At 37.9% G+C, this 13,999-nt stretch overlaps 1 protein-coding gene across 3 annotated transcripts in view; it reads left to right on the plus strand.

The window, feature by feature from the left end:
- Window positions 1–13,809, plus strand: part of cpne2 (copine II) — a 30,390-nt gene extending 16,581 nt beyond the window's left edge. The window contains exons 9-17 of one of the 3 annotated variants that reach the window (XR_015066429.1): window positions 1,476–1,562; window positions 2,149–2,208; window positions 6,819–6,952; window positions 7,877–7,931; window positions 8,279–8,330; window positions 8,747–8,880; window positions 11,816–12,052; window positions 12,787–12,953; window positions 13,325–13,809. Coding sequence is in view for 2 of the 3 variants with exons in the window: in XM_085914398.1 (XP_085770524.1) it covers window positions 1,476–1,562; window positions 2,149–2,208; window positions 6,819–6,952; window positions 7,877–7,931; window positions 8,279–8,330; window positions 8,747–8,880; window positions 11,816–12,052; window positions 12,787–12,894 (867 nt within the window). In the remaining variant the exon portion in view is untranslated. Of the gene's footprint in view, window positions 1–1,475; window positions 1,563–2,148; window positions 2,209–6,818; window positions 6,953–7,876; window positions 7,932–8,278; window positions 8,331–8,746; window positions 8,881–11,291; window positions 12,053–12,786 lie in introns of those variants that run through there. The other 2 variants (XM_085914398.1, XM_085914399.1) reach the window with 2 other exon arrangements.
- The last annotated feature ends 190 nt before the right edge of the window (window positions 13,810–13,999 follow it).

Genomic DNA, 13,999 nt, shown 5'->3' on the forward strand with positions numbered 1-13,999 from the left:
AAAATAAAGTAGAATAACAATAGTGTGAAGGCCTTCGCCTTCACACTAATTAGTTTCGTCCGCCTCACAGTTAGGAGGGAGCGGGTTCGAGTCCACCTCCAGCCCTCCCTGTGTGGAGTTTGCATGTTCTCCCCGTGTCCGCGTGGGTTTTCTCCTGGCACTCCGGTTTCCTCCCACATCCCAAAAACATGCTTGGTAGGCCGATTGAAGACTCTAAATTGTCCCTAGGTATGAGTGCGAGTGCGGAGGGTTGTTGGTCTCTGTGTGCCCTGCGATTGGCTGGCAACCGGTTCAAGGTGTCCCCCGCCTACTGGACGATGACTGCTGGGATAGGCTCCAGCACGCCCGCAACCCCCGTGGGGACAAAGCGGTTCAGAAAATGGATGGATGGATGGATGGATGGATGGATGGATGGATGGATGGATGGATGGATGGATGGATGGATGGATGGATGGATGGATAGTTTTTGCCAAGTAACTCAAATTCATAAACTGGATGTTTCCTTAATTATGTATAGAATATGCTGCATGCTTTAATTCAAAGTTTAATTTAGAATGAATGTAAAAATCATGCCCATTGTTTGGTTACTCGTTTACTAATAGACCCTGCAGTAATTTGTCCCAAAGCCTTGCTCTGTGGTGTGTGCTCTGCTTTATAGTGTAATCGTAATCACGGATTTATATACAGTATGACTGGATTTAGGATTGACAGTTTGTGGCTGGCCAGAGGGCAGTCATCATACGTTGCCACTGTTGCTGATGAATTTCATTTGTTTTTCTTTTCCCCCCACTGAAAAGACTGTTTATCGATGCATGTTTTACACCAGGTTCCCTGTGTGGAGTAAGAGAATCTCTCACAGAACAAATATCACTGTTTGTATTGACCAGTGGTCTTCAATCCTGATCCTCGGGGGCAGGCTGCCTGGTGGTTTTCAATGTCTCGCTGTTTATGTCTCCCTACTGCATCACACGAGCATTATCCAGCTTTTGCAGATCATGCTGATTATATGTTCACTTGAATCAGGTGAGTTGCAGCAGGGAGACATTTAAAAGAGCCACTTTTTTTTTTCAACTGCTAATGATATACATTATGCAGAAAACGGTGAATTCGCCATCCGCTGTGTGTATGCGTCAGTGTTTATGTCTGTGTGTGTGCAACAAAGCACCCACATGACTTGTTCTCCCACTGAGCCTGTTCACATGTGCCAATGGTGTGTGTCTAAAAAGAGCTCACAAGAAAAGACCAGCGAGATGGGGGATGGAGAAGAATAAGAGGAGATTTTGAGATGCAAAGTCTTTTGATGAAACTTCCAGTCACATTACAGGGCATTGACTCACTGATTTGGTGTTTGATGCTTTAAAAAAACAACAACGTCAACAATTGCTTTATCAGCTACAGTTAAATCTGCATGAAATTGTACTACTGCCTTCATATTGATGTTTTCCAAATTCATTTTGTCTCTAAATCTTTGCCAGGTGGAATTTGAATGCATCAACCCAAAGAAACAAAAGAAGAAAAAGAATTATAAAAATTCTGGAGTTATTATCCTCAAGTCATGTAAGGTAAGAATGAATGCCGAGCGATGGTTTGTTCTTGTCAATAAACGGCAAGAAAGAAGTGCACTCAAATTAACTTGGATTATTTAGAAAGAAAGGAAAAACAAAAACAGCAAAATTTCAACACCAATAAATGAAACAAATGAAAGTGTCAATGTTTTGAGATTACATAAAATCAGTCATAATAGTTTGTTACTCCAGCTAATCTTCTTCACATGTACCCGTAGATGTACCGCTTCATGGCAGGTAATTGTCTTTGTTGTTTGATTGAACGGATTAATTTCACTAATTGTAATGGTGTGAAACAGACCCCAAAGCAGATCTTATAGGAATAACAAACACGAGAAAGAGCATGGACAGAAAAAAACTAAACTGAATAGAGCATGACAGTAACAACCAAATGTGTGTATTCCTGCAACCGGACTAATGACAATGATATAAAAAAAAAAGTGATCTCTTACATGAAAAACATGGGTTGTATTGTCATTTTACAACACAATGTGGGGGTTGAAAAGAAAAAAAATAAATGTGGACCATGCTGTATTTTATGTACTGTATAATTCACTTTAGTCTTTGACTCTTGTGTCTCCAGATTACAAGGGACTACACTTTCCTGGATTACATACTTGGAGGATGCCAACTCATGTTTACTGTGAGTTTGACTGCAATACATTTTGTAGTTCAGAGTAGTTGTCACTGGTCATACCTTATGAAACAGCATCGCAGAACAGCCGACAGTACAACCGAATTATTACTCTGGTCACCAGCAAATTTGATTCAGACGTGGTATTTCTGACACAGATTAAAAAAAACAACAACTCTTCTTCATTTAGAGCACATCAGGTTTTTGAGATATATTTCCAGCACCTGCTAGCCCAATATAAATATTGTATTAATTATTGTAATATATGTATAGCTAGGATAGAAAATAATCCACCTGTTGCTTAACCTAACCCTTATAGATAGATAGATGGATGGATGGACGGATGGACGGACGGACGGACGGATAGACAGATAGATAGATAGATAGATAGATAGATAGATAGATAGATAGATAGATAGATAGATAGATAGATAGATAGATAGATAGATAGATAGATAGATAGATAGATAGATAGATAGATAGATAGATAGATAGATAGATAGATAGATAGATAGATAGATAGATAGATAGATGGATGGATGGATGGATGGATGGATGGATGGATGGATGGATGGATGGATGGATGGATGGATGGATGGATGGATGGATGGATGGATGGATGGATGGATGGATGGATGGATGGATGGATGGATGGATGGATGGATGGATGGATGGATGGATGGATGGATGGATGGATGGATGGATGGATGGATGGATGGATGGATGGATGGATGGATGGATGGATGGATAGATAGATACCACGGATGTGCTAGAGAAAAGACAAGGGCAGATTGGAAATAGTAACCCAAAACCTCTAGTAAAGTTGCAAATTGATCTAAATGTCATTTTAGTGAACACAAAATACAGTATGGAAAGAGTTGTCAGTCTGTGATGGTGTTTGGATGAAACCATTGGCAGAGCAGGGGGTTTTAAATATGTTCCACTCTCCTCATGTCGCAAATACGCATAATAAAATGTATCTTACTCTCAGTGATGTATACATCCTACCTCCTAGCACACTGTAAGCACAAATAGTCTCCTTTTCATACTGGCCTTGAATCACACATATTTCCGACCTGTATTAAGCACAAGTATTAGGTGCAATTCCACACACCTTCAATCTCATCACACCTTTCCTGCCAAATCACACTGCTATAGACACGCTAAGACTCATACTGAATTTCATTATCATATCGTCATATAGTACACGCCGCATGTATTTGCACAGATGTCGCAGACATGTATAGAGAGACAAAGTCGTGCACATGTAGACACTCACATGCAGATTGAGCTCTTCTGCGGTGTTCAATCAGACTTAGAATGACTCTAATCCTAATCTTTAGGAAGAAAACTCTCTCCTTTTCTCAGGGCTGTGGGGCTTTAGGGAACAGCAACATTTCTTGGGAACGCTCCCAACACAAAGAGATTTGCTGCTGCGGATGGTCTGCTTGGTTACTGAGAATTTGCATTCGTTTGTTGGTAATTATCCAGTGTAACCATTTTAATACCACAGGGGAAATCGACATGTCCTCAACATTCATTACATTTATAACTTTTCTTTATTTTATTCCCCTTAAAACTTAAAGTTTCACAGCACTGTTATTTGCTCTATAGCATAATTCAACTAGAGAATGCAATTTCTGGGAAACTGTGTGATGGCTGAGATGCTGAATGAAAAATTGTGGAATGATTTGGAATAATATCAAATGATATGGAATGATATTGAATGATATACAATGACCTGGTCAAAAATGTAGAATGCATTGGACAATACAAAAAATGATGGATTTCAAAATCTTGTTTGGGAATTTTAAAAAAGTGATAAGAAAAGGCTGAAATGGTTTGAAAAATGTGGGAATAAGAGGACAATGATAATAAAATTGGGGTAGCATTTATTTTGGAGAAACTGAAAATAAAATGCCAACAAACTACCAAACGACGACATACAAAAAGCAAGGAAACAAAGAAGGAAGGAAGAGATGAAACAAGAAAGCCAGGAAGCAAGTGAACAAGAAAATGGGTGGAAGAATCAAGGGAACAAGCAAACTAGGAAGCAAAAAAATGAGGAAAGTTGGAAACAAGTAAGATTGAAAGAAGCTAGGATACTAGGATGGAAGGAAGCAAGGGAACAGGCAAACAAGAAATCAAGGAAATGCAAGGAAGGAAGAGAGCCAGGAAACTTGTAAGCAAGGAAGAAAGGAAATAAAAAAGGTTGGAAGAAGCCAAGAAACTAGGAAGAAATGAAGCAAGGAAAATAGGAACTAAGGAAACAAGGAATGAAGGAAGAAGCAGGGAAAATAGTATGCACGGAATGAAGGAATCCAGGAAAAACCAAAAACTAAGAAGCAGGAATCAACGAGGAAAGTTGGAAGAAGCAAAGACACGAGGAAAGAAGGAAGCAAAGAAGAATGAACAAAACTGAAAAAATTGAGCGCAGCTTTTGGGATGCTATATTCCATAATTGAAATACATACTGCGCTACATTTTTCTAGCAATTGTTTGTAGAACAGGAGTGCTTGTCATGTTATGTTTAGTGCATTGTGTATGAACTATTACAAATAGCTTAAGGCTAGAAATCATTTGGAAACAGAATGTTGTCATCTCCCACTGACACTGAATTTACAGTTATCAAAGTAATAATGTCTAGCACCAGAGATCACTGAAGGAAAATGCCATAAATGCCTTGTGAAATTTAATATTTTAGCATCATCAAAGTAATTCCCCAGATGGCACTGATACGATGTGTAATGGAAATATCAAAATACACTTTTGTATGTCAGTAAGCATTCAGATATGCACATATGAAATGGTTGCTCATTTAGGCAAATGCTTGGGATTTTTACATTTCTAACCGGCATTACATACCAAAATAATCAGTTTTTTTATGAATTGTAATTTATTCATTCTTGAAAGGCTTTTTTTTCCATACAAAAAATGGAAATTTGTGCACACCTATGTACATAATTTGTTAAATTTTGAGCTGGTTGAGTGTACTCATCAGCACACAAACTGTTAATTGCCTGTGGAAAAACTTGTCACTGTGCATCTACGTCTAGGCACATTTATTGAGTGCGTGTGTTTGGGGGGAGTTCCTTGAATTCACATGTAATATACGTTATCACATTGTCACTCTGTTATCGTCAGTGTCAAGATTGCCCTTGTGCTGTCATTGCCATTCTTACAAATGGTAGGGTTATTTTTATTTTTTTATTTTTTTTTGCCCGTTGTTAAAATGTACGAAACTGGAGAGCATAATTGATGTTACTCATTTTTAAGACTGGATTCACACTTGTGGTTCAAGTAACACAATTCAAATTCTATTTTAAATTTGGTTGTTGCTCTCTAGTGACAATTCAGATATGTGTCATAGCAGCATAAATAGAATTGGATGTCGTGCCAGAATTAGACATTGTACAAATGCGGATGCAGTGTACAGTGAAACTATGCAAATAACTCAAGAATCATACGTCTGTGCCATATTGGATGTTTTGATTTGGAGCAATCGTTGAAGATGCCTTTATTCATTTGCTGCTTTTCAGAATGTATCAAGCGATATCCACTCAAAAGCTGATCTCGTAACATTAAGACAGAACAATGACTTTTGATTGTATTTGGTCATTCTAATGCCTTTTTGCAAATGGAATCTACTTTAAATTGACTACTTTTTAAAAAAAATCTTTATCATACCCTTACTGAGTTTTTGTATTGTCCCAAAATATGCATATTATTATTATTTTTAGCAGTATTTGTTATTAAACAAATCACATTATTTATGTGGTTGACTTTGTACTAGGCATCAAGATCTGATCTTTCACGTTTATTGCTGTTGTTTTTTTTTTGTTTTTTTTTATTTAACCTTTATTTACCCAGGCAAACAATTAAGAAGTTCTTATTTACAACTTCGGCCTGACCAAATGATGAACTTTCCGCAGCTTGAAGCACCAACGTCAAGGATGCTGTAGAATAGATATGTCCCATTGGTTCCTTCAAAAGCTCAACCCATTTAGTGGTGGAATATAAGTAAGGGGTGCTATTGGGATTGAGCCGTTGTACTCTATGACCTTCTTTTTCTTCAAGGGATTGTAACGCTATCATTCAAGGTGGATGCTGACACCAGAGTCACACACCAATCACAGCAGGGTTTCATAGCTGTCATGGCAGATGAAAACATACTTTGACAACTTCAAATCTTGGGGGGAATGTCGAACTGGGTACGGCAGTGTTGTCATGTCTGAATGAGAAGAAAATGTCCGGAAACACAGTTGATTGAGAGGCTGCTGATGGGGGAGTTGCAACGGTTTGATGAAACTCCCCCGGGACACGTAGAGACTGGCCGTCCACAAGCTCAGTGGACAAGGCCAGTAGATCCTCCTTGGGGATGAAGCCAAGGCCTAGCATAATCCAGAAGCCCAGTCACTGCCTGTGAGACCATCCTTTATGTCCCAATGAAACCACTCATAAAGTCCATAGCTCTTTTGGTTGTGCACCATAGCATGGTTTTTGGATTAGCTTCCACACCTGCTTCAAATTTGCTTCTGTTTTTCTATACGCTCACACTGACCTTTTGAAAATCTGTTTCAGAGAATGAATTATTTGACTTTTTTTTGTTTTTTCAATAGGTTGGTATCGACTTCACAGCATCCAACGGGAATCCTCGAGAGCCTTCTTCCCTCCATTACATTAACCCACTGGGAAGCAATGAGTATCTTGCTGCTATTTTAGCTGTTGGACAAATCATACAGGACTATGACACGTGAGTATCTAATGAGGACAGCTACAAAATTGATTGAGATTTCTGACAGAATGTGGATCATGTTTTTAACATGGCAACTATGGTACTAAACACACTTCTTATATGACTGTTTCCATGAAAACGGCCTGAAGTCTGAAAGCCAACAATCTCTTGGTATATACCATAGTGTCATGATAAACACCCAGGTGACACCTCAACGTACCGTATTTTTCGGACTATAAATCGTGGTTTTTTTTCATAGGTTGGGTGTATGGTGGTGGGGGCGAATTATACAGAGGAGCGACTTATATGTGAAATTATTCACAAATTTTCAAAATTCAAAAATCCGTGTAGTGAAACCGCGATTGACGAACCGCGATGTAGCAAGGGATTACTGTTCTTTGAACTGCAACTGACGTCTGCGGCGCGGCGCACATTCCCTTTTGTTTACATAAAGGACAAAGGATTCGATCACGGGATTTAATGATTTGGAGTGACACAGATGCTTTGATAATATTGTTTATATAATAATAATAATTTGATATATACTTTATATATCGTTATATGGGTCTGTGGAATAATTAGAAATGCAATTTACGAGTCCGACGTCAGTGGCGCATATGCGGCGCATACGCGGCATTGTTTACATAAAGGACGATCGATGGATTTAATGAATTGGAGTGACACAGATGGTTTTATAAACGTGTTATTTATGTTATAGTTATTCGAATAACTGAATATTACGTCAGGCCCGTTCTCAGCTCTTTGTTTGTGTTTATGTCACGTTAGCATACTGTATCGTTTAGCCTGTTGTTGCTCGTTCATGTCTGTTGTTGGAGTTGGATTTTTTTTCGAATACATTTTTGTATGCCGGGTGTTGAATTTTTATTGGTGGGGGGGGGGCTTATCTCATCTTTTAATCTGTTGTCATGGTTTATTCCTCAGTGACAAAATGTTTCCTGCTTTGGGATTTGGAGCCCAACTCCCACCTGACTGGAAGGTAAATGTTTTTGATGGCATGGTTGTACATACTTTTAAATGTGTATGCTCTATAGATGTGTTTGTTTCATCATCATCATCATCTACTATAACAGCAGTGTCATGTGCAAATACAAAACCAAAACTGTAAGCCATATACTTGCATATTCAAATTGTGCAATTGTCAACCCATCTGTGTTGCCATGGTGCTGTGCTGATGAAAAGGACAAAAGAGAGAAGAGCTCACACACACACGCACGTACGCGCGCGCACGTGATGGGAGTGATACTATGCGGGAAATGGAGCGGGTTCAGGAAAAAAAAAAGAGCAGAATATTTATTGTGAATTGAGTTTGTCTTGTGTTTTTAGGTGTCACATGAATTTGCAATCAACTTTAACCCCACAAATCCATTCTGCTCAGGTATGTAATGATGCCGTTGGCTGGTTGATGATTTTTTAATGTTGTTCTCGTTGAGTTAAGCCATAAGTGCACCATCCAATCAAAGCATGAAGGCCACTCAGACACACAATGGTAATTCAAGCCAATTCAAGTAAAGAAAATGTGCTTTTGCAAGAAAATAAATGTCCAGTATTTTATTGACATTGTCAGACATTCATGCCTATATCATTTGAAAACTATCGGAAAGACACCTTTTATCTTGGTTCCGTCATAAAGCTACATCTTGAGTATGATATATGTTGCCATGCAATTCAGCACCATTGTGAGTCACATATTGTTCACATAATGTTTTGTTGTGGCCAGATGACCTTCAATAACTGTAAAAATTGTAGCAATAATTCAGAAAACTAATGTATATGTTTTTTATTCCCGATTAGGTGTGGAAGGTATTGCACAGGCTTACTCTGCCTGTCTCCCCCACATCCGTTTTTATGGGCCAACAAACTTTGCTCCGATTATTAACCACGTGGCCCGTTTTGCAGCCCAAGCCCTGCAACAAGAAAAAGCGGCGGTAAGTGAAAATGCAAACGTTTCAATTCCTTAAATGTATACAAGATTCAAAATCATGTAAACAAACAAACAAACAAACAAACAAACAAATAAATAAATAAATAAATAAATAAATAAATAAATGGAAGAGAACAAGAAGGGAACAAATACTTGATTTAAGAAAGCCAAAACATATTGTGCGCTTTATATTGTGTTTTTGTCATAACTGCTGGCTTGATTTATACCAGATTTTGTGAGAATTGGACACAACTTGAAATGTAAGGCCTATTTGTGTGTGTTGTTATAGCTGGGTCAAAGGCTGTCAGTCGTACACCAAGCAACGCGTCCAAAACACAAACAAATTGCAATTGGCGACTGACCAACACAAACTTAATGACAATCCTGTATTTTTTGCAACAAAACATATTTTTCATACTCTCTTTGAGTACACCTTGACATTACTATATACCGGTAGTCACAAAAACATAACTGTGCATGTTATATATGATCATTTATCAGGCATTTTGATTCGCTGTAAAGCTCTTACAACTTGTTTGTTTGTTTGTTTGTTTGTTTGTTTGTTTGTTTTATTTCAGTGTTTATTTGTTTTGTTTTAGTAGTAGCAGGCACAACATAAAATACTCTGAATCCAGATAGTTTTTATATAGACTTCCTTAAAAAATGAATCTAGTGGATTGTTTTTGTTAATGCAACTACTTGACTAAACAAAATTTAGTCCATTCAACACACCATTTTCTTCAGCGTATGGTACTAACATGGCTAGATCTGACTTATTAGTATTAACAAATGATTTTTGTTATTGTTGAGAATCATCCCGTGATACAATATGGTAATTTGATCGGCCATTCCATTTCCAATTGTGTGATGCCATTCACCTGTGATTCAGATTTTGAATCACACCCAAACTGGTTGCAGACTGTCGCCAACTCACAAAACAAGTTGCAGAACCACCCACACTGCACGACGCGACTCAAGTGTTAAGTAGCATTCGGCCGCGTAGCTTGATAAGGGGTTGGTTCTAGTCAATGTAGGTATCAATATTTCAATCCTTCAGTTCTAATGAGCCAACCTGTCACTTTGTGCAAATACTCGTCATACTACCACAGACACACACCCTCAAGCTGGCTTTCCAAGCAGTTTGCATGGCACAGTGTGTTAGCGACTCTGGCTCTCTGCGTGATAACGATTCTCTAATAAAAAGCTGTCTGCTGTCTGTCGATTGAAAAGACAAGTTTACAATGCCCTGGATGTGTGTTTGTCTGTGATATCAAGTCTATCATTGAATTTAGTCAGCATCTGTTTTCAAAACCTCTACTCTATTTCATAAAATAGTCTTGTGTTACTAATGGTAATATTCATCCTGATAACAAAGTCGTAGTTGCTTCAATTGTGGTAAGTGTAAAAAAATACTTTGATTTACATTGTTTATATAGTTTTTATTTTATTATCTGATTAGGTCAAATTATAAATTAAGGACCCACTATCACCGACCATCTATATTACCTGGCATCAGTCGAATAAGGCCACTACAGTGATTCCTCGTTTTTCACGAGAGATGCGTTCCACAACAACCGGCGAAAAGCAAAAATTCGCGAAGTAGAAAGGGTATATACATTATTTAGAAATGTAAACACCATTGTGTTGAACTTTCCAACATGTAGTGTTTCTTGTTGGCTATGAGAGGGTATGGGTGTATTATAAGTTATTTAGAAGTGATGCAATGTGCCCACTTTCAGAATTGCCACACTACACTAACATCACTACATCATGCATAAAAAAAAAAATCTAAGTGAGTCACGGTTGCACACAAATTTTCTGTTGCGTTGTGGTCCAGTACAATATCAATGCAGTAGTTTGAATCTGAATCACAATACGAAAAGGAAGAAATAAGAATCAGAATAAAGACATCATGACGATATACTGTATGTTGGTACGTTGCTTTTTTGCACCCTATTTTTATATGTTGTATTTGTGTACATAAGTAAGTCATAAAAATTTTTTATCCTATAGCAATAAATATAAATTGCAGGCCCAGAGCGTGAGTAAGGTGTTGAAGTATAGTTTGCCAGGGGAGCACATTTAGGTTAGTTTTAGTGCACAGAAGGCTTGCAGCAATGTGAGTGCCAAAAACACATTCACTCTTACACTCTTTTGAACACACACGCACACACACACACACACACACACACACACACACACACACACACACACACACACACACACACACACACACACACAAACACATAGGGTAACAAAGACAATATGCACTTTATCTGCACAGTCGATTTTACTGAAATTAGTTCTTCAATGTTAATATTTCAGTTTTATACTGAAGCCACATTCCCCTTTTTTTTAGGATTTCTCCTGGGTTTGTTTTCTCTCTCATTTAATGCCACCATCATTTCTTTACAGGAACAGATGGTGTGGTCTAAGAAGCTCAACTTGCTGTAGTGCTTTCATTTCATTTTTCCTCATTACTGAATTGTTGTGTGACTCCCTCATCTTAATTGTATGTATTCTGTTCCCCATATTCACTCCTAACAATTTTGGGTAGGGTACATCCTGCACAATATACAGTTGCAGTTACAGATTCGTTCTTTATAAATGTTTCCACAATGAAATGCTCACCGGTCCAATCCATGTGAGCAACTGAAACAAAACAAAATAACATTATTCGAAAACGAAACAAAAATGAAATTAAACAAAACAAAATGGCATTATATGTACATTTCGAAAATAAAAAACGTTTTTGTTTCTTTAATTTATTTGCATTTAATTAAACCTACAAATGTGTCAGATCATTTTGCCGGACCCTGTAGAATATCTTAGTCATCAAAAATAATCAGAAATGTAATTGACCATTTTTGACCACAACATGCATCAATGTTTCTCTTTCTTTCCCAAATCTTCCCTCTACCGCCTTTCTCTCTGTGCAGCAGTACTTCACTCTCCTTATTATAACAGACGGTGTCATCAGCGACATGGATGAGACACGTCATTCAATTGTTCAGGCGTCCAAGCTGCCCATGTCCATCATCATTATCGGTGTGGGTAATGCGGACTTTGCCGCCATGGAGTTTTTAGATGGAGACGCCAGTGTGTTGAGGTCCAACACAGGCGAGGAGGCTGTTCGGGACATTGTGCAGTTTGTCCCCTTTAGAGATTTTCGGAATGTGAGTATTCACTTCAGCCTGAGGACTAAAACAGCTGCATGGTCTACATAACCAGTTCCTGGTAGAGGTTCTGTATCCTGCTGATGAAACAGAGGAGCATCAAAATTCAGCTCCAATCAGTTTGGATTTCTAATTAATATCCCAAGTGAGAAGTAAATTTGTCTCTTTCAGGGATCAGACTTGCATAATATTTTTAAATACTACACTTAACACGATACATTTTCACGTAAGTGCTTGAAGAAAGTACTGTGGAGTCTTGCGATACAAGTTTAATCGTGCATTCAAAACATGTAAATCTCAAATCATCTTTCCCCAATAAAATGAATGAAAATGTCATTAATCTGTTCCAGCCTCCCCCAAAAAATAGAACAAGTCTGCAAAATTCAATTTTACAAAAACTATTATGATAACTATTATAGACATACTCTTTGAAGGAGCAAAACCCCAAATTAAAAATGGCAGTCAGTATTAGCTACACTTCACTGAGTCATTGCCGTTTGCCGTCCAACAAGTAATATAAAACTGATGTTTTTACAACATTGTTCAGTGCAAATGTGTTTGTATAAAAATTAAATTAGGTTTTCAAAAAGTCTTTCTTCAAACTTCAGTCTTGAAAAAGAGGGGGTTGTCTTATAATCAGGGTCGTCTTATATTCGGGCCAATACGGTACTTGTAAGCAGTTGTTTAGAAATTGACGGAATTGTGTAAGTTTATCTTTTCTTTCCTTCACTCAGGCGCCAAAGGAAACCCTCGCCAAGTCTGTCCTGGCAGAGCTGCCTCAACAGGTCACTCAGTACTTTAAACAGCGGAATCTTCCACCCATCAACCCTGCGCCTGAGTGAGATGACAGCTCACACTGTAAACTAGCTTTTCCGTTCACAACAGGCAGTGCAAATTGAAAGTACGTGGACGAATACCTCATATGTGGAAGACATCCTTGTCATCATTTTAGTATTTTTTTTTCTGCTCTAAAGACAGTTCAGTCGATAATTCAGGATGAATCGGTTTTTCAAGAACTGATACAAAGCAAATTTGAACCACATATTTAACAACAGTCATATTCAAGAGAAGCACATTTTTATTGTCGAGGATGTCTGGTTCGCTTTTTTTTGCACGTGTCTTGTGATATCGTGTGATTCTTACAACGTTGTGGTGTTCAGTCTGCTTGGCTGAAATCAGTATCAGTGGTCGTACGGCTTGTTTTCAGGTAGCAGTCAGATTGAAGAAGGCTGATTTATGGTGGATCCAATCCAGTCATTCCCCAATTTGCAGGTAGAAAAAGCATTCAATGCAAATGGAAGGAGGCAAAAAAACACACGGATACTGTGTGATGCTGCTCTTCAATATGGGACCATTTTTCCAGATGTGTGCTACAGCTTTGGCTCATCCAGCATGTTGCCAGTCACTGTTTACAAATGAACAAAGACCATTAAATGCATGCATGGGATTGTTTTTTTCAAGTGCTACAGATTTTGTAAATACTGTAATGAGAATTTTGTCATACCTTGAAAGTATCATTATTTGAGAAAGGTGGGTCAAAATGTGCACGAGATGTTTGTGATATGCATTCAGTATTAGATTGCATATGATGTAATAGGTATTGATAAGCTACAGTAAATATTTTTATTGTATTATGCTGTGCAGATTTGTGTAGTTATACAATCATGAAATGCATATTGCAGTGTCTCTGTACTAAATGTGGTGCTCTTCATTTTGTAAATTTGTGTCTGTCAGCACTCAGGTCAATAAACATAACTGTTCTCGATATCAGTTTGTGCCATTGTTTTTGTATGAAAAACATGTTTATTTTTTTAATGGGTATGGCTATGCTCTTAAGACCTCTTTAAAATATTCACAAAATGACAACACATTTGGCAGGCACATCAAAAAGATGAAAATCCCCCCCCCCCCCAAAAAAAAAATAAATAAAAATAAATCCCAGTAAAA

This window comes from Syngnathus leptorhynchus, chromosome 6 (genome assembly GCF_054491065.1).
Source record: "Syngnathus leptorhynchus isolate UIUO chromosome 6, UIUO_Slep, whole genome shotgun sequence".
Lineage (NCBI taxonomy): Eukaryota > Metazoa > Chordata > Actinopteri > Syngnathiformes > Syngnathidae > Syngnathus > Syngnathus leptorhynchus.